The 22122-nt window shown below is 39.3% G+C and overlaps 2 protein-coding genes across 4 annotated transcripts in view; both read right to left on the bottom strand.

The window, feature by feature from the left end:
* The window catches only part of LOC117669393 (beta-1,3-galactosyltransferase 5-like), a 36860-nt gene extending 15582 nt beyond the window's left edge, over positions 1–21278 (bottom strand). The window contains exon 1 of one of the 3 annotated variants that reach the window (XM_060694098.2): positions 21205–21278. The gene's annotated coding sequence lies outside the window, so the exon portion shown is untranslated. Of the gene's footprint in view, positions 1–15; positions 599–3465; positions 3550–21204 lie in introns of those variants that run through there. The other 2 variants (XM_060694100.2, XM_060694099.2) reach the window with 2 other exon arrangements.
* On the bottom strand, positions 2781–21278 carry B3GALT5 (beta-1,3-galactosyltransferase 5). The gene is made up of 3 exons (XM_034423981.3): positions 21205–21278; positions 4508–4554; positions 2781–4082 (listed from the first exon to the last, which is right to left on the bottom strand). The coding sequence occupies exon 3, from the start codon at positions 4080–4082 to the stop codon at positions 3126–3128; it is 957 nt and encodes a 318-aa protein (XP_034279872.2). The 5' UTR covers positions 4508–4554; positions 21205–21278; the 3' UTR covers positions 2781–3125.
* Positions 21279–22122: the final 844 nt, after the last annotated feature.

Genomic DNA, 22122 nt, shown 5'->3' with positions numbered 1-22122 from the left:
AGCTCCCTAAGTTACCTTTTGCTACTGGAACAGTTTTTCCCATCCTCCAGAGAAATCTGATATGTAGCAGGTGGAGGGGGGGGTCAGGCTGCAGGAGAAAGAAATTTCTTCTTCCTGATTCTGCTAATAGAAACACTCTTGACTTAGAATGATTATCCAGTAAATGGTCAAATATTATTTATATCAAATAAATACAGTTGGTCCTTGACTTATGACTGCAATTGACCCCCTCCCCCCCAAATTTACGTTGCTTAAGTGAGACAGTTACGTGAATTTTGCCCCATTTTATGAGCTTTCTTGCCACAGTTGTTATGTGAATCACTGCAGTTCTTAAGTTAATAACATGGTTGTTAAGTGAATCTAGCTTCCCTACTGACTTTGCTTGTGAGAAGATCGCAAAAGGTGATTACATGACCCTAGGACACTGCAACTGTCATAAATATGAGTCAGTTGCCAAGCGTCTGAATTTTGATCACAGGACTATGGGGATGCTGCAATGGTTGTAAGTGTAAAAAACAGTCATAAATCACTTTTTCAGTGCTGCTGTAACTTGGAACAGTCACTAACTAAACTGTTGTAAGTTGAGGACTACCTGTATAAAATAACTACAAATGCAGTTAACATACATTAGTAAACGGGAACTTTACAGCATCCTCGATTTGTGTTAATATATCAACCTTACCAGATAAACAGAAAACACAACCAGATCAACTAATTCTACTTTATTGTTAGACTACATTAACAGAACCTTGCAAGTTTGAAAATACAGTTCTCCTCCCACCTCCTTTACCCCCTAGAAATAGGGAGGGTCTCTTCTGAGCCTCTTTCCCCACCCTACCGGCGCAGATTACGATGCCTTTTATCTGACCATTCCCTAGGCAGCATCTCTATTATTTATTATTTATTTATTAATTCAATTTATATGCCACCCTTCTCCGGAGACTCAGGGCGGCTTACAATGCATTTAAAAAAAAAATCATTATAAAAACATTTAAAAATTAAAACATTAAAACCCATTCACACCATTCATGGCTGGATCTCACAAGATTGCAACAGCGAGATCAACGGCCCCAGGCCTGCTGGAAAAGCCAAGTCTTCACCGCTTTTCGGAAGGCCAATAGGATGGGGGGGGGGATCCGGACCTCAGGAGGTAACTGGTTCCAGAGAGCTGGGGCAGCCACAGAGAAGGCCCTCCCCCGTGGGCCCGCCAGCCGGCATTGTTTAGCTGACGGGACCCGGAGGAGACCAACTCTGTGGGATCTTACCAGTCGCTGGGAGCTATGTGGTAGAAGGCGGTCTCGAACATAACCTGGCCCTGAGCTATGTAGGTTTTAAAGGTAATAACCAACACCTTGAATTGTGCCCGGAGACCAATAAGGAGCCAGTGGAGCTCGCGGAGAATTGGTGTAATGTGGGTGTATCTAGGTGCACCCATGATAGCTCGCGCGGCTGCATTCTGGACCAACTGTAGTCTCTGAACACTTTTCAAGGGTAGCCCCAGGTAGAGCGTGTTGCAATAATCTAACCGTGAGGTGACAAGGGCATGAATGACTGTGAGGAGAGCCTCCGGATCCAAGTAGGGTCGCAATTGGTGCACCAGGCGAACTTGTGCAAAGGTCCCTCTAGCCACAGCTGTCAGATGTTGCTCTAATCTTAGCTGTGAGTCTAGGAGGACACCCAAATTGCAAGTCCATTCTGAGGGGGACAATTTCTCCACCCCCCCAGAACCAAGGATGGACAATGAACATAGTCTTTAGGAGGCAGTACCTACAGCCACTCGGTCTTGTCTGGCTTAAGTCTGAGCCTGTTGACTCCCATCCAGACCCTCACAGCCTCCAGGCACCGGCACATCACATCTACTGCATCACTGAATTGACGCGGGGTAGAGATATACAGCTGGGTATCATCAGTGTACTGTTAATATCTCACCCCGTGTTGTCGGATGATCTCACCCAGTGGCTTCATGTAGATGTTAAATAGAAGGGGACAGAGGACTGAGCCCTGAGGCATCCTGCAAACGATGGGTCTAGGGGTCGACCTCTGTCCTCCTACCAACACCGACTGTGACCAACCAGAGAGATAGGAGGAGAACCTCCATAACACGGTGCCTCCCACTCCCAACTCCCTTAGTCGTCCCAGAAGGATACCATGGTCAATGGTATCGAAAGCCGCTGAGAGGTCAAGTAGCACCAAGATGGAGGAATGACCCCCATCTCGGGCTCGCCAGAGATCATCCATCAGTGTGACCAAAGCAGTTTCCGTGCTTTTTGCCCTCTCTCCCAAGATCTTTACCAGATATCATTACATAACATTATTAGTAACAGTGGTGGAAAACGTTTGTTGATAAAAATAACAAAATGTGGTTAAATTTAAAAGGGTAATGTTATTAGTGATTTTCAATTTGCAACCTTAAAGGCAAATATTATGCAATTTAATTAGGGAGTAAGCCAATTAAATATAAGGCTTAAATATAAGACTTGTTTCTTAGCCAACAAACTGTCAGCATTCTGATGCTGCCATAAAAAGGAGGAAACGAGGCTTGACTTTTCACCTACTTATTTTCTCTGTAGATAATATCCCCTAGGAGATGGGACGGGAGGGGGGACATTCCTGTGGGCTGAGGTCAGAAGATGGGGAGACTGACTTGGAAGATGGCCAATGAGAAGATGAGAATTGGGGAACGTAAAGGGAAGGGTTTGGGGGTCAGCGGGTTAGTATCGGCTACGACGAAGTCGGGGCCAGATCTGTCGTATTCAATAAATGGAATATTTCAGCGAAGATTAATTGTTTGGGAGTGCAATTTATTTGAGATGACATCGAAACCTGACACGAACACTATTTGGCTACAAACAGTGTAGCCAAAACCCTTTTAGTTAAATCAATGTTTCCTGACTTTAAGATGGGTGGACTTCAGTTCCCAGAAATGCCCAGCCAGCATAGCCATTGCTAAGCATTCTAGGAATTAAAATCCAAACATTCTGCCTGTGCAGAAACTGGTTAAATGAACTATGAAATCTCTAAGAAAAAAATTGAGTATTTCAGATTTTTGCCTGTTGCTGGCCTAGTTGAAGATAATTTTGACACATTTCCTCAACAAAACCATCTGCCCCCAGTTCAGAAGGATTTCAGCCATCAGGGCATTTTTCATCCATGGATCTCTCCAGTGCATTCCAATAGATCATCAGCTCATGAGGTTTCACAAAATGGCTCATCACAATTTTCTTAAAGCGGCAGGGTGAAAATTCAAGCCTTTCAGGGAAGAAGGTTTGCTTGGAATGGAGGTTTTCCAATTTGATATCAAGTTCAGCAAGGCATAAGCCTATGAATACATCCTCCAGCTTAATAAAGGGAATACTGTCAGAAATTCTATATACCAGACTAGCAACATCTGTTGAGAAAACATAGCCAGTCCCTGAACAAAAAGGAGGGTATGCATTTTTTGAATATTCATGTTTACTCACATACCATTTACTGGATATTTTCCGTATTGGATACTCATTCAGTTTTAAAAAGCCAGTGAAGAATCTGGTATTCTGGATTTTTTTTAGGAGGAGTTCGGTCAGATAGTAAGTATTTACAAACACATCTGAGTCTGCTTTCATTACAAAGCTAGACTCTGAGCAGAATTTGTGAATCCATTCAATGCCCATCATAGTTTTTAATGTTAAATTATAATAGGCATCTATGAAATTCTTCTGGATGATGTCTCCATATTTCAGACTCTCGTTAATCACAGCAACCTGTTCTTCAGGATTCAAGGTAGTTCCCAAAAGAAAATGGGTTACAATCAATTTATTTGCTATTAATTTTTTTTTGCCCCAGCTCTCACGGATTATTACGCGAACTTTTAAATCAGTAGGAGAGGAAGTTACTAGAATGACGAGAAATGGAGGGTTCCGGGTACAATCTGAATGAGGTACCAACAAAAAAGATCCTTTGCCTTGTTTTAAAGACACGTCCTCAGTTTTGGTCTGACAGAAGTTGCATTCTCCAACTGAAGTCCACTTGGTCAAAAAATATAACCCAGCAAAGACCAGTACGGCTGTCAAAAAAAGTATTTGTCTGAGTCTTTTGGAAGCCATCTAGGGAAAAAAGAAAAAAAGGGTTACATGGAAAAGATGAATTCCTTGCATTGATATAAAAAGGATGAGCGAAGCCGATGCTGAACTACAATTCTGTATATACTGTATATTCTATATAGATAGTAACCAACAATGTAGGATGTTGAGAACTATATGCTTATGAACATTTGGACACTCACTTATTCTCATCCCTGCATTAGGTCCTTCAATTAATAAAAATGTGTATCCTTTTTATCTGAGCCAAGTGTTTTCCCTACAGATTTGGGTGTAGAACAAATTGAGAACTGATTTTGGCAAATAAGGAACAATAAGCAAGGAATTTACACAAAAGCAAATTGGAGGAAAAGCAAACATAACCTATGAAGAAAAAAGTGCTGCATAAGCAAAAGAAATAAAAGAATGCCACATTATGTAAAGCCCAGTACCTGTTGGACAAAGTACTTCCTCAGGAATTCTTACTTCTTCAATATGCCTATGGAAAAATAATAATAGTTCTCAAACACAAGAACAAGCAGATATGTTGTTTGAATATTCAGACCTTGAATATCAATTTTATTTTATTTTATTCCATTTCTCATCAATGTGGCCAAGAGAAAAATTAAAAGGTACTACTTCAGAGATGCAGCTTATAGTTTTTAGTCATGCAGTAATTTTAGAATATTACTATTTCCTATATCCAGCGCTCCTTTATTTGGCAGATCCAAAAGCATCCTGGCTCTTAGAAAATAAAGGAAGACTTTGGCAGTAGCTTCTTTTCAGTGTTGAGTATAAGCCTTGCCAAAATATATACACCTAAGGATGACTAAAAGAAAAGGTTGTCCTCAATATTGTAAACTAGATGTAAAATTCTAACTACAATTACAGGGTTTTTGTTTATTTCTTATAATTTATGCCACAGACTCCCAAAGCTCTAGTATTTTTTACCATAAACCTAAATACAGAGAACAAAGTTTTATATTAAAAGCATACATGTTGCAAACTCCATCTGCATTTTATAAAATACCCTTCTTCCGTGCCAATAGAAGAGGAAAAGTTCTGCGTTTCCTAAAGCAGATCAAAGCTCCACCAGGAGGGAGTTCCAAAGAATGTGGGAGGCAATGAAAAAGTTCACCTCCAAGGACCTGCCAAATGACAGTTTGCAGAGATGGGACCTGGAGATATGAGGGTTGGATGAAAAGCAATGGCTCCGATGTTATAAATCACCAACAGGTGGCAGTATTGATAGCAGTACTTTGGTATCTTTCACTTAAATTGGCAAGAAGTTGCTGTGCTGAAATGGAAGCTTGCAGTGAGTAATCAATGCTCTTTAATTTTTGAATCCCTTTGTTCTGTCCCCGTACCATACGCGCACCCCCACAGATGGCCCGGAGTTAATAAGCCACATGACAGAACTCTTTGAAGATAAAGCTGGCAGCAACCCAGTGGCTAGCTGCCAATTCAGACTTTACTCACACAAAACAAAGATTAGACTGCAAGCATTCCGATAAAACAGGCAGAGTTTCAACAATACAAGGATTAATCCAAATGCATTCCGATAAAGCAGGCAAAGTCCAGTAACGCAGAGATCATGGATTATTTCCAGTTTTTGCTTGTCACAAACTGAACCGGCCACCACACCCACATTTATACCCTGTGGGGTGTGGTCCAGTGACTCAGCTAATCTCTGGCACGCCTTCCCCTCTGCTGCACATGCTACTCCCTGCGCCTCTGCCGAGGGTCCAGCCAGCACTTATCTTCTTCATCGCTGTCCACCTGTGGCTGCGGGGACATGCTTGGCTCTGAGCCTATCGTTTGGCCTTCGGTGTCCTCCGGAGGCATTGCCAGAGAGGAGGGTCCTGGAGAGGGAGGCCTTGCCAACTCCTCTCCCTCACTCTCAGAGTCTGCATCTGTCGATAGCCCAGGCTCAGGCAACGGAGCCACAACACCCTTCTATTATGGAATTCTAGGAACTGACACGGAATTCCAGGATCAAACAGAAAAGGTTTATTGCGCAAGGTTCAGTGGCAACACAAGAAGCAAAAACTGAACCCCGAAGGGTTCTGATGCAGTTACTCTTATACATACTTTTAACATCTTATGATTGGTTACAGTTCTGACAGCCCACAGCCCCCCCCCTTATTGCTACACCATACTCTTTAGCTAGCCTTCCTTTGTTTCTTAAGCAGGAAACTCCATGTGGATTAGTTCTGCATTTTGACATAAGTGCCTCTGCGGTTTGAATTCTTGAACTCTCCAACTGTAGAATGATGAGCTAACCTGTGGTTTGAGTAACCTTGCGGTTTAACTTTTTGAACCCAGTATTTGTCTCTTATATTTCCTAGTTAAACGGGCCCTTCAGAGATCCTCTAGGCTGACCCCATATTATTTCACTTTTATATCCAATTTCATTATTCTATATTATTTCCCCCTTTGGAAGTTTTTCCATGCAGAAACTTCCACTGTTTCCCATCTGTTTCATTTTTTTCAGTAGGTAACGTTCTATACTTCTTAATAAGCAAGCAAGCATATAATATTTGACATAACATAATCAGTTCAGGATAAGGATACATAATAGAGAGACAGAAAAGATAAATAATACATATGTTTTTCAATCTTATTCTCTGAAGCACTTTCTCTAATTACTCAGTTGAGAGTTGTACATATGTTCCTGTATCAGAAACTTCATGTTCATCAAAGAGATCAGGGTCAATTTTACAGTCTATAAGGCCTTCCATCAAAATCAACTCATTTTTTTTCAACTTTTATCTCCTTTACTGTTCTCATAGCTGGTTGTCTGAACAAAGAATAAAAGCCAGGCCTATCACAACAGGAATAACATCTGTCTAATCCAGCCAGGCAATGGGACTTCTAGTATAGGGTCCTTTTGCAATTTGGCCGCTGCCGTTTTGGTTCTCCATCTAATATTTTTCTCTAAGACCATTGTGGTTTTGGTCCTGACCCAGAGATCTGGCTCAATTGGAACAGCATTGTAAGATGAAGAACCAGCAGACAAACAGAACCAGCATTTTTGGCTTAGGGTAGAGTCCGACTGATTAACTAGGCTTTAACTCAATTTCAGTATTCTTAATATGTAGTTCCCTTTTCTCAATTGTTACAGGGCCCATTCTCCCTTTGTTCTACCCCACTCTGTTCTGGGATTGTCAGACGCTTGTCTTTAGGTTTTGGGGTTGGCTTAGGTCCAGGGTACCGACCCCACCTATTGATGATACGTCGTTGGCGGGAGTGGACCTGGTCCAAAGAGTTCACACCTTGTGACCCATTCTTGCCTTGTCTTTTGGGGTTCTCAACTTCCCCAGATCCTTTCTCAAGGGCAAGGGTGTCACTTGGGCATTCTCACAACATTGGGAACTACTATTCAGTGTGTTATTACTCATCAGGCTCTTTGCCAATAATAGCCAAAGCCACAGGAAACTCATAATTGTCCTCTACACAGAACCTATCCAATCACAATTCCCTTAATCTACAAAATCACCACATCAGGAAGAAGGTTAGGGTTATATGTGACTTGGGAAGGGCAATATTAGTTTTAGGTATCCCACAGAACCACCTCTTATTTGTTAAATACAATATCCACATTCCTAGAGCTAGAGCAGTTCCACAGAGAGCTCATTCCCTGGCTTAAATATCTACAGGAGTTTCGTATTGCTCTCTGTCACAGTCAATGATTTTAGATTCAGCACCCATCTTTTTGAGGAAGAGGTGATTCCAGCATACTATATACAGCAAATCACAACTAATCACAATAACAGCAAGCACGCTTATTAAAATATGAGATAGTGTACCTATGGCTATATATGTTTGACTTCCCATTCCAAATCTTCAGCTGTATGTAGAGGGTCAGCTTCCGGTGTGACACCAGTAAGGCCTCTTCTGCCCCGTATGTTGCCTGCCCGTTGCCGGTAGGACAGTTATAGGGGGCGCTTCTTCAAGCGTACTACTAGGGGTCAGGCCTAGTCCTGGTCTGCCTCCCAATATTCCTAAACTGCGGACTTAACTGGAGTCCAGTGAATCCAAGACTTGGATTCCAATGTTTTTACTGCAAGTAGGAACACATGACCACAGTATACGGGCCCTTCCACCTAGGCCCATGATGGCAAACCTATGGCATGCATGCCACAGGTGGCACACGTAGCCATATCAGTGGGCACGCCAGCTCAGCTCTGGCACGCATGTGTGCACTGGCCAGCTGATTTTCAGGCCTTCTGGGTCCACCAAAAGTAGGGAAACAGGCTGTTTCCTGCCTGGGGTGTGTCTGTGGGAAAGGCTGTTTTTGCCCTCCCCAGATTCATAGAGAGGATCTGGAGCCAGGTGAGAAAGAAAAACGGGCCATTGCATGCCAGGAGCGGGGGGGGTTGCGCACGCATGCGCAGGGCGGGGCACATAGAATTATGGGTGTGGGCACGCATGTGTGCGAACCTCCCCCGCCCCCCCTTCCTGGCACGCGATGGTAAAAAGGTTAGCCATCACTGACCTAGGCATTAAACTTTTTTCTTTCCAGTGTTTTACCCAATCCTCCAAATCACAATTTAATCATTTCTACTTTCATCACAATATAATTTAAAATATTTCAATCGTTACAATTTCCCTAATTAAATTTTGAATTGTTCTAGCTGGTATCCAAGTTACAACTTAATCCTTTTTACTTTCACCACCATATACCATTAAGGTATTTCAATTGTTACAGTTTATACTTATTCATATTTCTTTGTCTGCTTTTTTTCTTAAAGTCCTGGTAAGGCTGGTCAGTCAGGCTTGGGAAGATCTGCTCCACTCTGGTTGCTGTGTTGACCTGCATACGTTGTTTCAATTTCAGGACCCGATGCTTGCACAAGAGTAGCTGAGTTAAAGCATTTGTTTGTTTCAGGATTACTCATGGTTTTTGAGTGAGGAGAGCTTGATGCTTGTAATTTCTGGGGTTTGTCAGCCATAAATGCCCCTTTGTCTCTAAAACTCCTTGTATCGCATGGCTGGTGTAAATAGTAGTTGGCTGCCTAAGGGTTAATTTTCCAATAGTTGGTTCTGCAATTCGACAAACAGCTTCCTTCCATCTCTCTCTGCCTTTGGCTTATTGCAATGCAGCGGGGACAGCTTTTCTGCCTGTACTTCAAACTCCTGCCAGGTATTGGGGATTTGATCTTCTTGAGCCATATTTCTTGCCATCATGACCAGGAGGGAAACTGGACACATAGGCATATCTATATTTTTTCCATCTAAGGAACATTTCAGGGTTTTCAGCAGGGTTTTCAGGGTGACGATGTATGAAGCCATTAACCCCTTGGATATTTTAGAAAAGGAATCTAGCAGCTTTGTTTAGATGCCCCTGTGTCTACTAAGAAGATTACATTATTCCCCCTATTTTCATTCGGACCAAGGATTCAGGGGGGGCTTGACTGAACCCTGGTCCCCTTCAGCCTTCAGGCCTCTCATCTACTGCAGCCAGGCCTATGGCTTCCTTTCTTTACAGAATGCTTTTGCAGCTTTTCTTCAATGTAGATTGAGCTCACTAGGCTTGAGAAGCAACTTGTCTAAAACAACATACGCACAAACCTTGCAAAGATGATTCAAACATGCTGCCCTGAGCCCCTTTATTGTAGGGCAATCTTCTTAGCCAACACAAGAACTGTCTTTCCTCTTTCTGTCCCTCTACCACTGAGCAGAATACTTTCACTCAATTAATCCAATGGAATTTGGGATGCAAAGAAAAGGAAAGCAAGCTTTGTCACTTTTGTGGCTAAGCAAAGGTCTCAATTAGATGCAAAGTCTTTTTATAAATTGTGCGCAGAGAAGAGATGCATTTTCACTCAAACAGAATGTCCATCAATGCTCCAAGTGAAAGAAAGGGAGGGTCCCTTCTTGGAAACTGTTGGTTTATTATAGTCTGGAGGTTTCCCTCGTCTATGGGTTTTAAAATCTTACCAATGGCACTACTTAATCCCTCTCTCTCTTCACCATTAAGGAGAGTGGTCATCAACTATTCCAAGTTCTGCCGGGTAGGATTGTGGGTCTTTATAATGACTTGTTGGAAGGAAAAAAGAAGCCTTTCCCTTTAAGGATTGTTGGAAGGCAGTGCTTCCTTTTTTCTTGCTTGAGAGCAAAATTAGTTTATTGTTTTTAGGAAGGCAGGCAAGAAACAAATACAAGCACCGCGTTCCAAGGCTAGCCTGGAGTTTAGTTTTATTCTTGCCTTTGCTTTCTTCTAATCCAATTTTTAAAAGAAGTATAATTTTTCTCGGAGTTCTTGGTAATTATGATTAAAATTTATTTCAGCAAGTGAAAAGGAGTTTTTTTTTAGTGTATCAATCTCTTCTTTTTGTTTGATGTCTTGTTGTACAATTTTTTTTTCATTTTCAGCTATTAAGTTGTCTAAGAACTTCTATCTCTTCCTTGAGGTTATTTACCAGAAGCATCATTTCTTCAGAGATAGTAATTACTGTAGGTAATTTTTTTTTTTTTTTTGCTTTAATTTATATGGCGCCCTTCTCCGGAGACTCAGGGCGGCTTACAATGCATTAAGCAATAGCCTTCATACTTTTGTATATTTATACAAAGTCAGTTTATTGCCCCCACAATCTGGGTCCTCATTTCACCTACCTTTGAAAGGATGGAAGGCTGAGTCAACCTTGAGCCTGGTGAGATTTGAATTTGCAGTAATTGCAAGCAGCAGATGTTAATAACAGTGTTTAGTCCACTGTACTACAAGCTCTTCTTTTAGTCTTGCTATTTCTAATGTAAGTTGATTCTGATTTTATTATTATTATTATTAATTAAGCTGTCATTTTCGAATTGCATAGCTTCTAATTTTTCTTGTTCATTTCATTTGCAAATCATCTAATTGCTGTTTAGCTTGCATAGTCATATTATCTTTAAGATTTTCAATATTTATTTCGTGTCCTTTTTGTAATTCATCTTTCACTTTTTATAATTCTTCATAACTGAATGAAAGTTGATTCCTTAATCTCTCTAATTCTGCTTTTACAGATCTAAATCATCCATGCAGGGCTAAAGACATGAGAACGAGGTCCCCTCCCCCCTTTGTGGGTGAGGAAGGCATTGCAAAGTAGAAAAAGGGAGGGGGTAGATAGTTTGTGGTCAAGTTTGAAAGAATAGCAACTACATATCAGTATTGTAGCTAGTGAACTTAAAACTTTTACTTATAAACTCGAGTTTATCTTGAAGCATAGAGAAGAAGGAAAGTTGAATTTTGTTCTTCATCCGTTTAAATGGCCAGACCAAACTGGATGAGTTTTTTTTTCTTCCTCTCAATACTCTCAATTCTTTTTTAACAATTTAAATTTCATATCTCTAGAGATCAGGCAGTTGCAGTTACCTTGAAGGTACACAAAGACTTTAGACATATACACCAGTCATTCCCGCTTTAAATTTTAGTTGAATTAGGGAATGCACAGATCTTAACACTTCATTTTTTACAGAAATCATATCAATTTTAATCAATTCAATTATCTGAGTCTTCCCACTTAGACAGGCTTTTCTTTTTATTACCTGCTAAACCCCGGGTGGGAAGAACAATAACAATTTTCTTCTCTATTCTTAGTTCTTTCAGAGTTCTCTGGTTCTGGTGGTTCAGGAACCGGTTCAGTTTTTATTGCAGGGGGAGCTACTAGTTGAGTTACTGGTTTTACTTGTGTAGAATACGGAGGGGGTCTTTGTACTTCCTCCCTATCAGCCTGGTTTAAAATCTTTGGCACTAAGGTTTTCTTTCTCCCCTCTCTTTTAGATTTCATCAAACAGACCCTAGCAAACTCTGCCTGACACTTGATTAACCAAGGGGGTCTCTCTTTTACGTTAATTTTGCCACTGATCAATATATGGATACTGGTCCCAATGTCCATTCCCTGTTACTCTCTGGTGGACTCTCGAGATGAGCCCTGGGTCTAAAAACCCTTCCTCTGGCCACCTCACGCGAAGGTAGGCCATTCATTACGGCAAAATGTATCAGGGTCACATTGGGGGTCTCTATAATCTCTCAGACAACTTTGAAGTTGTCTAACATACATTGTGTCCGTGAGGCACCTCTTTTGCTACTACTCCCACCCATGTCCTAACACACTACCGTTGATCCTATGTGCCGGAATTTCTGATGGTCACAATGGGGGAACTGCAACGGTTTAACCACCCACACAGTCCTAATAGGAGACTTGAACTCCTTATTGGAGACTTTAGGATGCCGCCTTGTCTCCTAGGGGGTGATCAGTCCCCTCTTCCACTCCAAACGGGAGTAGGTACAATTCCTTTACTTATACTTGCCTGCAGGCGTCTTCTGCTGTCCGCGGACTAAAGGACCAATTCTGTTTGTCCCTTAAGGATCCTTGACTGGAGTGCTTCGCTGGCGGGCCTGTCCCCTATCCCTTCGATGAAGTCTCCCCATAGGCAAGGGCTACAGAGCCGGCTTGGAGATTCAAACGCCGAGACAGGGGTTTGCCCACCAGGGCAGTCCGTCTGGAAGGTCAATGGCCTCTTCCCGTCAGTCCCATCTGTGTCACCATTTATTATGGAATTCTAGGAACTGACACGGAATTCCGGGATCAAACAGAAAAGGTTTATTGCGCAAGGTTCAGTGGCAACACAAGAAGCAAAAACTGAACCCCGAAGGGTTCTGATGCAGTTACTCTTATACATATTTTTAACATCTTATGATTGGTTACAGTTCTGACAGCCCACAGCCCGCCCCCCCTTGTTGCTACACCATACTCTTTAGTTAGCCTTCCTTTGTTTCTTAAGCAGGAAACTCCATGTGGGTTAGTTCTGCATTTTGACATAAGTGCCTCTGCGGTTTGAATTCTTGAACTCTCCAGCTGTAGAATGGTGAGCTAACCTGTGGTTTGAGTAACCTTGTGGTTTAACTTTTTGAACCCAGTATTTGTCTCTTATATTTCCTAGTTAAATGGGCCCTTCAGAAATCCTCTAGGCTGACCCCATATTATTTCACTTTTATATCCAATTTCATTATTCTATATTACTTCGGTTGAAATTGACTGCTGAATGCCTGCTGTTTATGGTGAAGAATGCTAGTACTGGGTATCCCTGAGCCAGAAAATGCAAAGATGGTAAATCAGGAGAAACTTGTATGTTCAAGATTGACTTTGATATTCAAATGACAGTTAAAAGATCACATATACTGTTGAAAAAGCGGAAGAATTTTACTTCAATGTTTTTAAAACTGGCCCAACATCTCCATGTACATCCTCAGTGTTAGGTATAGAGGAGGGCGATAAAGAGAAGCAATCTGAACAAGAGTCTGAAGAGCAGCAGAAACAGATGGAGGTGGAGGCAACGGAAATTCAAGGAGCAACAGGGTTTTTTTTGGATGAACTGTTGCTGGATCTTCCTTTAGAGGCTATAGGTGAACCACCCAAAAATACAAGAGAAGTGGTAGTGGATCTCGAGTTGATGTCGTATAAAGCTAAAGATCAGCGTATAACTCGATCAGCTTACAAACAAATTCTAGAGAAACAACAACAGCAGAGGTCTAAGCCACCACAAGATAAGAAGGGAGCCAATGGTAAAACACAAAAATTCGAAGATATGGGAGGAGCTAAGCCGAAGACTACCAGTCTGGAACAGAAACTTCAGCAAATGCTCTTAACGCTTCAGGAGACTACAAATGACAATTAAGTTTTTATCCTGGAATGTGAATGGATTGAACTCACCATAGAAAAGAAGGGAAATATTTCATTATCTGAGACAATTTAATAATGATGTTATTTGTCTACAAGAAACTCATATTAGAATACAAGATCAAAAATATTTGATAAACTCTAGATTAGGAGCGCAATTTATAGCCTCAAATCCAGAGAAAAAGAATGGTGTGGTGATTTATATAAATAAAAGATTGTCAGCTAGAATTATAGAAGCAGATGATTGTGGAAGATATATAGCAATTGAACTTTATACATATAATGGTCCAATTTTGGTGATTGGAATTTATGCTCCTAATCAGCAACAAGAAAATTTTTACAAAATATTGTACTCTAAAATATTACAATGGGACTATAGATCTATTTTACTTATGAGAGATTGGAATGGAGTAATAGATCCCAAAAAAGATAAAAAGAGTTTGGCAAAGTCATGTGTTAAATTACCACAGATCTTTTTCGATATGAAAGAAGATTTGGAATTGAAAGACATATGGAGAGTGCACAACCCAAAAGAACTGGACTTTACTTTTTTCTCAGACAGACATAGATCCTTCTCTAGGATTTATTTTATCCTACTTATGGCTGATTTACTTCTAAAAACAAAGAAAACAAAGATTTTTCCGAGGACTTTAACTGACCATAGCCCGGTATGGATAGAAATAGAAATGGGAAAGAATGAGAGAAGATCGTGGAGAGTAAATGAAAATTTGTTTAGATATGAAAAGAATGTAAATGAACTCAAAAAACAAATGAAGGAATTTTTTGAAATGAATTTGAATAAGGGTACCCCTATTGAAATTGTTTGGGACGCGAGCAAGGCGTATATGCGGGGGGTACTGATCTACATGAATTCTAAACATAAATTAAATCGACAAAGAAAAAGATTAGAAATGGAAGGAGAGATAAAGAAAAAAGAACAGTTACTCATAAAAAATCCAACAGATGAAAAACTACAAGGAATTATAAAACTTTTGAAAGATCAATTTCAAATGCTCACAGCAGAACAAGCAGCAACTAATTTACAATTTACGAAACATAATACATTTTGTAATGCTAATAAACCGGGCAGATGGCTGGCTTACACATTGAGGAAGCAGCAGAGTACTCGGACTATTGGCAGTATTGAGTATGGAGGGAAGGAAGTTTTTCAACAAAGACTAATCAAAGAAGACTTCTTAGATTACTATACCAACTATATGCCAAAGATGATATACAGAATGAATTTATAAACAAATATCTAGAAGAAAGGAGAGTTATGAAAATTTCTAGTGATCAAAAGGAAAGAACGAGTCAGCCAATAACAGCTGAGGAGATTATTGTTGCTATTAAACAACTGAAAACAACTAAAGCTCCAGGGACGGATGGTTTAACTGCGGTGTATTATAAAACTTTACAAGTAGAAATGATTGAACATCTTAAAGACTTATTTTGTAGCATACAACAAGGGGGTAAAATACCCCTTCATGGAAAGCAGCTTTTGTCTCATTGATACCGAAAGAGGAAGCAGGTTCTACAAAACCGGAAAATTTTAGACCAATATCTCTCCTGAATACGGATTATAAAATTTTTGCAAAAGTATTAGCCAACAGATTAATGCCAGTTATCCAAGAGGTGATTCATCATGATCAAGCAGGATTTATAGAAGGCAGATACATGAAGGATAATGTGAGGCAAATTATAGATTTATTGGAATATCTTGAGAAGAATAAACAGATCCCTGCAGAGCTGGTGTTTTTGGATGCGGAGAAGGCCTTTGATCGAGTGAATTGGAACTTTCTATTAAAGACTTTAAGAAAGATGGATTTTGGGGATCAGTTTGTGCAGGCGGTTTCAGCAATTTATCAATTGCATCATTAATGGAAGCTTAACTACAAACTTCAGTATAGAAAAAGGCACAAGACAAGGTTATCCGTTATCCCCGTTGTTGTTTATCTTAACTCTAGAAGTCTTGTTGAATACAATATGGGACTCGAGTACTTTGAATGGAATAGTTATAAGGCAAGAGGATTACAGAACAAGGGCATTTGCAGACGATCTGGTTGTTACCTTAACACGGCCGATGGAATCAATAATCCAGATGAAAGACATTATAGAAGAATATGGTATGGTATCAGGATTTAGACTGAATCAGAAAAAAACCAAGATGATAGTTAAAAATATGACAGAAGATCAAAAGAAGGAACTTGAAAGGAAGGCAGGCTTTGAAATAGTATCAAAGGTGAGATATCTAGGAGTCCAAGTTGCAGATTCAAATATAAAACTGTTCCAAAATAATTATGAGGTGTTGTGGCGAAAGGTACAAAAGGATATGGAAACCTGGAAAAAACTGCAGCTGTCTTTACTTGGAAGAACAGCAGCAGTTAAGATGAATGTTCTACCTAGATTTTTATTTTTGTTTCAAATGATTCCGGTGCTTAAAAGTGATAAACAGCTGATGGAATGGCAAAAAGGAGTGAATAAGTTTGTTTGGAATGAGAAAAAGCCGAGAGTTAAACTGAAAATTATGCAAGATGTTTGTGAAAGGGGTGGCCTTAAACTTCCAAACCTACGACTGTACTATGAAGCAGCAGCGTTGACACAAGCAAGTGATTGGTTTGGAAGGACAAAGACTGAAATATTGAATATAGAAAGTCATGACCTTGAACTTGGTTGGCATGCATATTTATTTTACGAAAATAAAGTGGATAAAGTATTTAACAGCCATATACTTAGAAATTCCTTGATGAGAGTATGGAAGAAGCACCAGTTCAAATGGGATTATAAAATACCGTTGTGGTTGGATCTTGGTCATATATGGAATACAAATATAAAGTCACTCGGGGGGGGGGTTTATATAAAGAAGTACTTTTTAATGATGGGGTAGATGGCAACTAAAAACATTAAATACACTGTTGGAAGAAGGGATCAATTTAACTTGGTTACAGTATAATCAACTTCAATTGAGATGGAGAGAAGATCAAAAAACTGGTTTAATGTTGCATGAAGAAGAATTGGTAAGACAGATAAAAGAGAAAGGCCCAATGCATATCAAGAGGGTTTATAATGTTTTGCTAGAAAGAGATTCAGAAAATGAATTGGTTAAAGATTGTATGATAAAATGGGCGCAAAACTTTGCAGAACCAGTTATGATGGAAACGTGGGAAAAAATATGGGTCCAGAATGTTAAATTTACGCAGTCACAGAATTTGAGGGAAAATTTTTACAAAATGTTTTATAGGTGGCATTTAGATCCTAAGAAATTGTCATGTATGTATCCTAATGTTCAACCAAAATGTTGGAGATGTGATTGTTTAGATGCTACATATTATCATATATGGTGGACTTGCAAGAAAGTGAAGGCTTTTTGGATAAAAATTTGGTGGGTTATGCAAAATGTTCTGAAGAAAAAACTCCAATTTTCTCCTCAATTGTTTTTATTGGGCATAGTTAAGGACTTTTCATTGGGTGAAACAAAATTGATATTGTATATGGTGACAGCAGCTAGGTTACTGATTGGTCAATATTGGAAAAGGGATGTTATGCCTACTATTGAAGAATGGACTTTGAAGGTGGCCAGTTTTGCAGAAATGGCAAAGATATCAGCATACTTAAAAGACCGGACTCAAGAGACCTATGTATGGGAGTGGAAGAAATGGATAGATTATGTGCAGAATAAATATCAAACTAGGAAGTACCAGATAGCTTTTAGCTGAATGTTGTGTAGAAATGTATAGTATACAGGGAGTAGAATAGTTGAATGTCATGTAGAAATGCATAGTACACAGGGGGTAGAATAGATGGGCGGTAAAGTATGATACAATATGATTTGGATTTGGATTTCACCTTGGGGAAGTCATGGGGGGAGGGGAGGGTTAGGGAGGGTTAGGGAGGGAAGAGGGTGGGGAATGGGAAAATTTGTATTTGTAAAACTCTTTCAATAAAAAAAAAAGATCACACACACACACACACACATATATATATATTTATATATTTCTCTCTCTCTCTCTCCGGTAGATATACAGTAGATATAGATATAACTATATCTATTTCACCCTGTCTATCTTTTCCTTCCTGATTCTGCTAATAGAAACTTTCATCTCTGGAAAACCTCGGCTTTCACTTTTGACTTAGAATTCTGTAATTGGTCAAATATTATTTATATCAAATAAATACAGGGAGTCCTTGACTTATGACCACAATTGACTCCCAAATTTATGATGCTAAGTGAGACCGTTGTTAAGTGAATTTTGCCCCCTTTTACAACCTTTCTTACCACAGTTGTTATGTCAGTCACTGCCACTGTTAAGTTAGTAACACAGTTGTTAAGTGACTCTGGCTTCCCCATTGAATTAGCTTGTCAGAAGGTCGCAAAAGGGGATCACATCTCCCCGAGAGACTACAACCATCATAAATGTTGATAACATGACCATGAGGATGCCGCAATGGTCATAAGTGTGAAAAAATGTTCATAAGTCACTTTTTCAGTGCTGTTGTAACTTTGAACAGTCACTAACTGAACTATTGTAAACCAAGGAATACCTGTATTCATATTTTAAAATTTCCTGCTTACTTTTGGTGTCTTATGATATCACACAAAATCAATAGCCTTTCAAGGTGGACAAGAAAAATACAGTAATTGGATTATATAACGTATTTTTAGCATTATAAGACGCACTTCCCCCCTTCAAAAAAGTGGGTAAGTCTGTTCGTCTTATAAAGGGAATATTATGGCAGGGAATATACTGCCGATGGTCCTCCCAGAATACCGCCGATCAGCTGTTCTAGTGGCGGGCATTACTGCCACCATCTATCGCCACTTGTGCACCACTGATTGCTGCCGCCCATTTGCCATCGCAGCGGCAGCGAATGGGCGGCAGCAATAGATGAACGATCTAGGTGGCAGGGATCGGTGAGCGATCCTTGCCACCTAGAACAGCTGATTGGTGGTATTCCGGGAGGCTGATCCAACTGCCAATCAGCTGCTCGGCAGCAAAGGCTCCAGCGTTCCCTGATGGAGGCAGCAGACATGGAGGAGGCAGGCTGTTTGCTGTTTGCTGCAAGGACGCTAGCCAGATGAATGTCGGATGGATGCTGGGAGGCTGAGGCAGATTTTTTTTCTTGTTTTCCTCCTCTAAAGCTAATGTGTGTCTTATAGTCAGGAGCGACTTATAGTGCGAAAAATATGGTACTTCATTTCCTCCTAGAATACTGAGGGATTGAGTTGCATGCTGGTCACTTGTTCATGATCAGTCCAGATGCCTCAGAGGTCCAGAGTCTAGTTCTCCCATTGCCTTCTACAACCAGAGGAAGAGTTGATTAAAAAATATAATATTTTGTAGTTTTTAATGTTTAAGCGATTATAATTATTTGGGGTGTTGACTATTTTTTTAACTTTGTTGTATGCTGCCCAGAATCACTTTATTTTTGTGAGAAGTGCAACTACATAAATTTGAATAATAAATTTAAAAAGCATGAACTCAGTCACATCTGCAAATTACACAATAAAAGCCAGCATAAGATCTTTGAGTGTGGTGCTCAGAATATCTCCTATGATCAGTAAATACTGTATACATAAGTATTGGCAATCAATCATTGTGTAAGATAAATACACAACTGCAGATGAGAGACAAACAATTGTTCTAGCTCTACTCCATGTCTGTAACTCTATACTGTGTATAGAATTGCTATTTTCTTTGTCCCTTTTTAGCACATTATTGAAAACATTTGTAGATGTATAACTTCTTAGACTGTTTTTACAAAGCTGTTCTACGGGCTAATAGAATAACCCTAGATTAATTACTCTTAAAAAATTGTTCATTGTATTAGGAGTCAGTAGAGTCATCCCTACTAAACACTCAAAAGGTTTTCTGCAAACAAATATTGACAATGGTTTGCAAAAAGAAAATAATAAATCTAACTGAATTGGATTTCTTGCTTTCTTAAATTTTGATTTTGTAATTTCTATGGCCTGAACATAATATTTGATGATCACAGTTTTCCCTCAGCAGGAAAAAAGAATCAACTTACCTTTTTAGTTGAAGATCACGATTTAGAAAAATTTGACTGTCTTTATAGGAAAAAGAGCATCATGTTTGAAATCTTTTCCATATATTTGTATGGAAAAGCTGTTTCAACAGACCCACAATCAAATATTCTGAACATCTCTGTCCCTCTTCATAGTTTAACAGGAAGGTTGTAACAAAATATTTCATTTCTGGATCCTGATTTTGTCCTGTATGACTGCTGCCATTATTTTTTATTTCATTATTAGATAAGGCCTGGACCTGCAACCAATGTGTGTCTCTTAATTTTTAATAATTAACAAGCATTACTAAAATGTGAGATAAAATGCAGCAATGAAAGGATTTCTAATAAAATCTGTTAAGTGGTTAAAGAATAATACCTGTTACTACAACTACTGTAAGTAATATTCTGTTCCTCTTAGTAAGTGAAAAGCTGAAACAAAATGATTGAGCTTCCCTGTCGGGCATTTTCATGATTGCCATAAGATGTAAAACATTTTTTTTTTTGTAGTACTAGAGATAGAAGAATTACTGGTAGGAACAAAAACAAAGTATTTTAGTGGAGAACTAAAACAATTTTTTGATAGTTTTGCTTTCCACAATTTGAGAACCCATCTATGTTATGTGATGCAAATGAACAACAATATAATATAGATCTAAAATTATATTTGTGCACTGAAAGACTCCCAGATCTGAGCTTCTAAAATCCTGATCACTAGGTGGCAGGAAAAGGTTTCATTTTTTGATACTCTCTGTTGCCACCCAGTGGCTATTGGGAGTTTTGCAGCATGAATTTAAGACACATAATATGTTTAAAATATTTACTATCATATTATTTGGCAACTTATTCTAGGCCAGGGGTGTCTAACTCAATTTCATTGAGGGCCACATCAGGGTTGTGTTTGACCTCAGGAGTGGGGAGGCAGGGTGGGTGTGGCCATCTCAATGTCACACATGTCGGGGGCCCTCTAGTGGCCCAAGCCCTCTGCCTGCAAAAACAGAGTTCGGGAGGGCTGCATGTGGCCCTCTGGAGCTCCATTTTCACTGGGAGAGGGTTGCAGGAGGCTGCCGCAGCACCGCCCTCCCAAACTCCGTTTTCGCTAGCAGAGCTTTCGCAGGCCAATCCTTCACTGTTTCCAGGGCAGCCCCATGAGTCAGATCTAAGCACCTTGAGTTTGACACCCCTTTTCTAGGCCAAGTTTAAGACTTATTTTGCTTTTTGTTTCCTGTTGCCATGTTACAAGAAACCAAGCTTTGGCAGGAAAAGAGAGTTGCTGTTTTTTGAGAACGTGGATTTTTTTTTTCCTTGTGAATGAAAAGGCTTCTAATATATGGAGATAATAGTAAATGAAAGAGCAACTTGCCATATTTCATCTCTTCTCTCTTAGAGCAATTCTGGTACCCAATTTTGTATTTGGTTGTTCAAACATAGAGCTTAAAATATGTGCTACATACTCCTGTTACCTTAAATACTTGTTGAATGTACTGCTGAGAATGAATGTTTGTCTTCCGGGTCAGCATCTGAGAAAATCCTAACAAAGAAAATATTTGAATTAAGATATTCAGATATAATTAAGATACCAGATATAATTCTATCCTTAGAAGAGAAAAAAAATGCATTCATTCTTACTTTGAGTTTACATACTCTTCCAACACATAAGCGGAGGTGACATGCTCCCTTTTATGTTCTATTTTTCCTACATTTTTTGTTTGTTGTCTTTCTCTTTGTTTATCTATAATGCGAACCTGGCTAGAGAGACATTTTTGTTGATTTATATTTTCGGTTTGTTTGCTAATCTTTCCCATCCTGCAATTTAGATAAGAGCTTTCAGCTGGATATAGGGAAATAAGAGAAATGTATTTAGCTCATACTATGCAGCAATATAAACTTCTCTAATTTGTATTTCCCCATACAAACCAGAACACAATTTTGACCTAAAACCCCCAATATTCTGAATCACGTGATGCAGTTTGAAGTTCAAAAGACATATTCAATATATTAGAAAAAACTGCACACACAAAAAAATCCCAATATAATAAAATGCCTAAAAAGAAGTATAGCAGGAAGATATATTTATTTATTAGGGGAAAATGTCTGCTCAAATGTTGTATTAGAAGAAATACATACACATTGAATAAAGTTTTTGATGCAGATCTTTTTTAATATCAGACTGGTAAAGAAATAACTCAATACCAAATAATTTTAAAAAACAGAAAAAAAGCTTAGCAAAATGGATATTGATAGATTCACTCATTTCAATTTAAGGAACAAAGAAATAATTACAGACTAAATTGCACTCCAGATTGCAAATTATACTTTCCCAAAGGCAAATTAGACATATTTTTTACTGTGTAAAATGCAATCTAAAAAGCCTGAGGAGG

This window comes from Pantherophis guttatus, chromosome 5, assembly GCF_059756535.1.
Source record: "Pantherophis guttatus breed Tessera chromosome 5, ASM5975653v1, whole genome shotgun sequence".
NCBI lineage: Eukaryota > Metazoa > Chordata > Lepidosauria > Squamata > Colubridae > Pantherophis > Pantherophis guttatus.
Note: the sequence above shows the minus strand (reverse complement) of the source record. Positions and strands in the feature narration are given on the sequence as shown.

Excerpts from the sequence above, each read along its gene's own strand:
- B3GALT5 (XM_034423981.3), bottom strand. The coding sequence starts at position 4,082 with ATGGCTTCCAAAAGACTCAGACAAATACTTTTTTTGACAGCCGTACTG.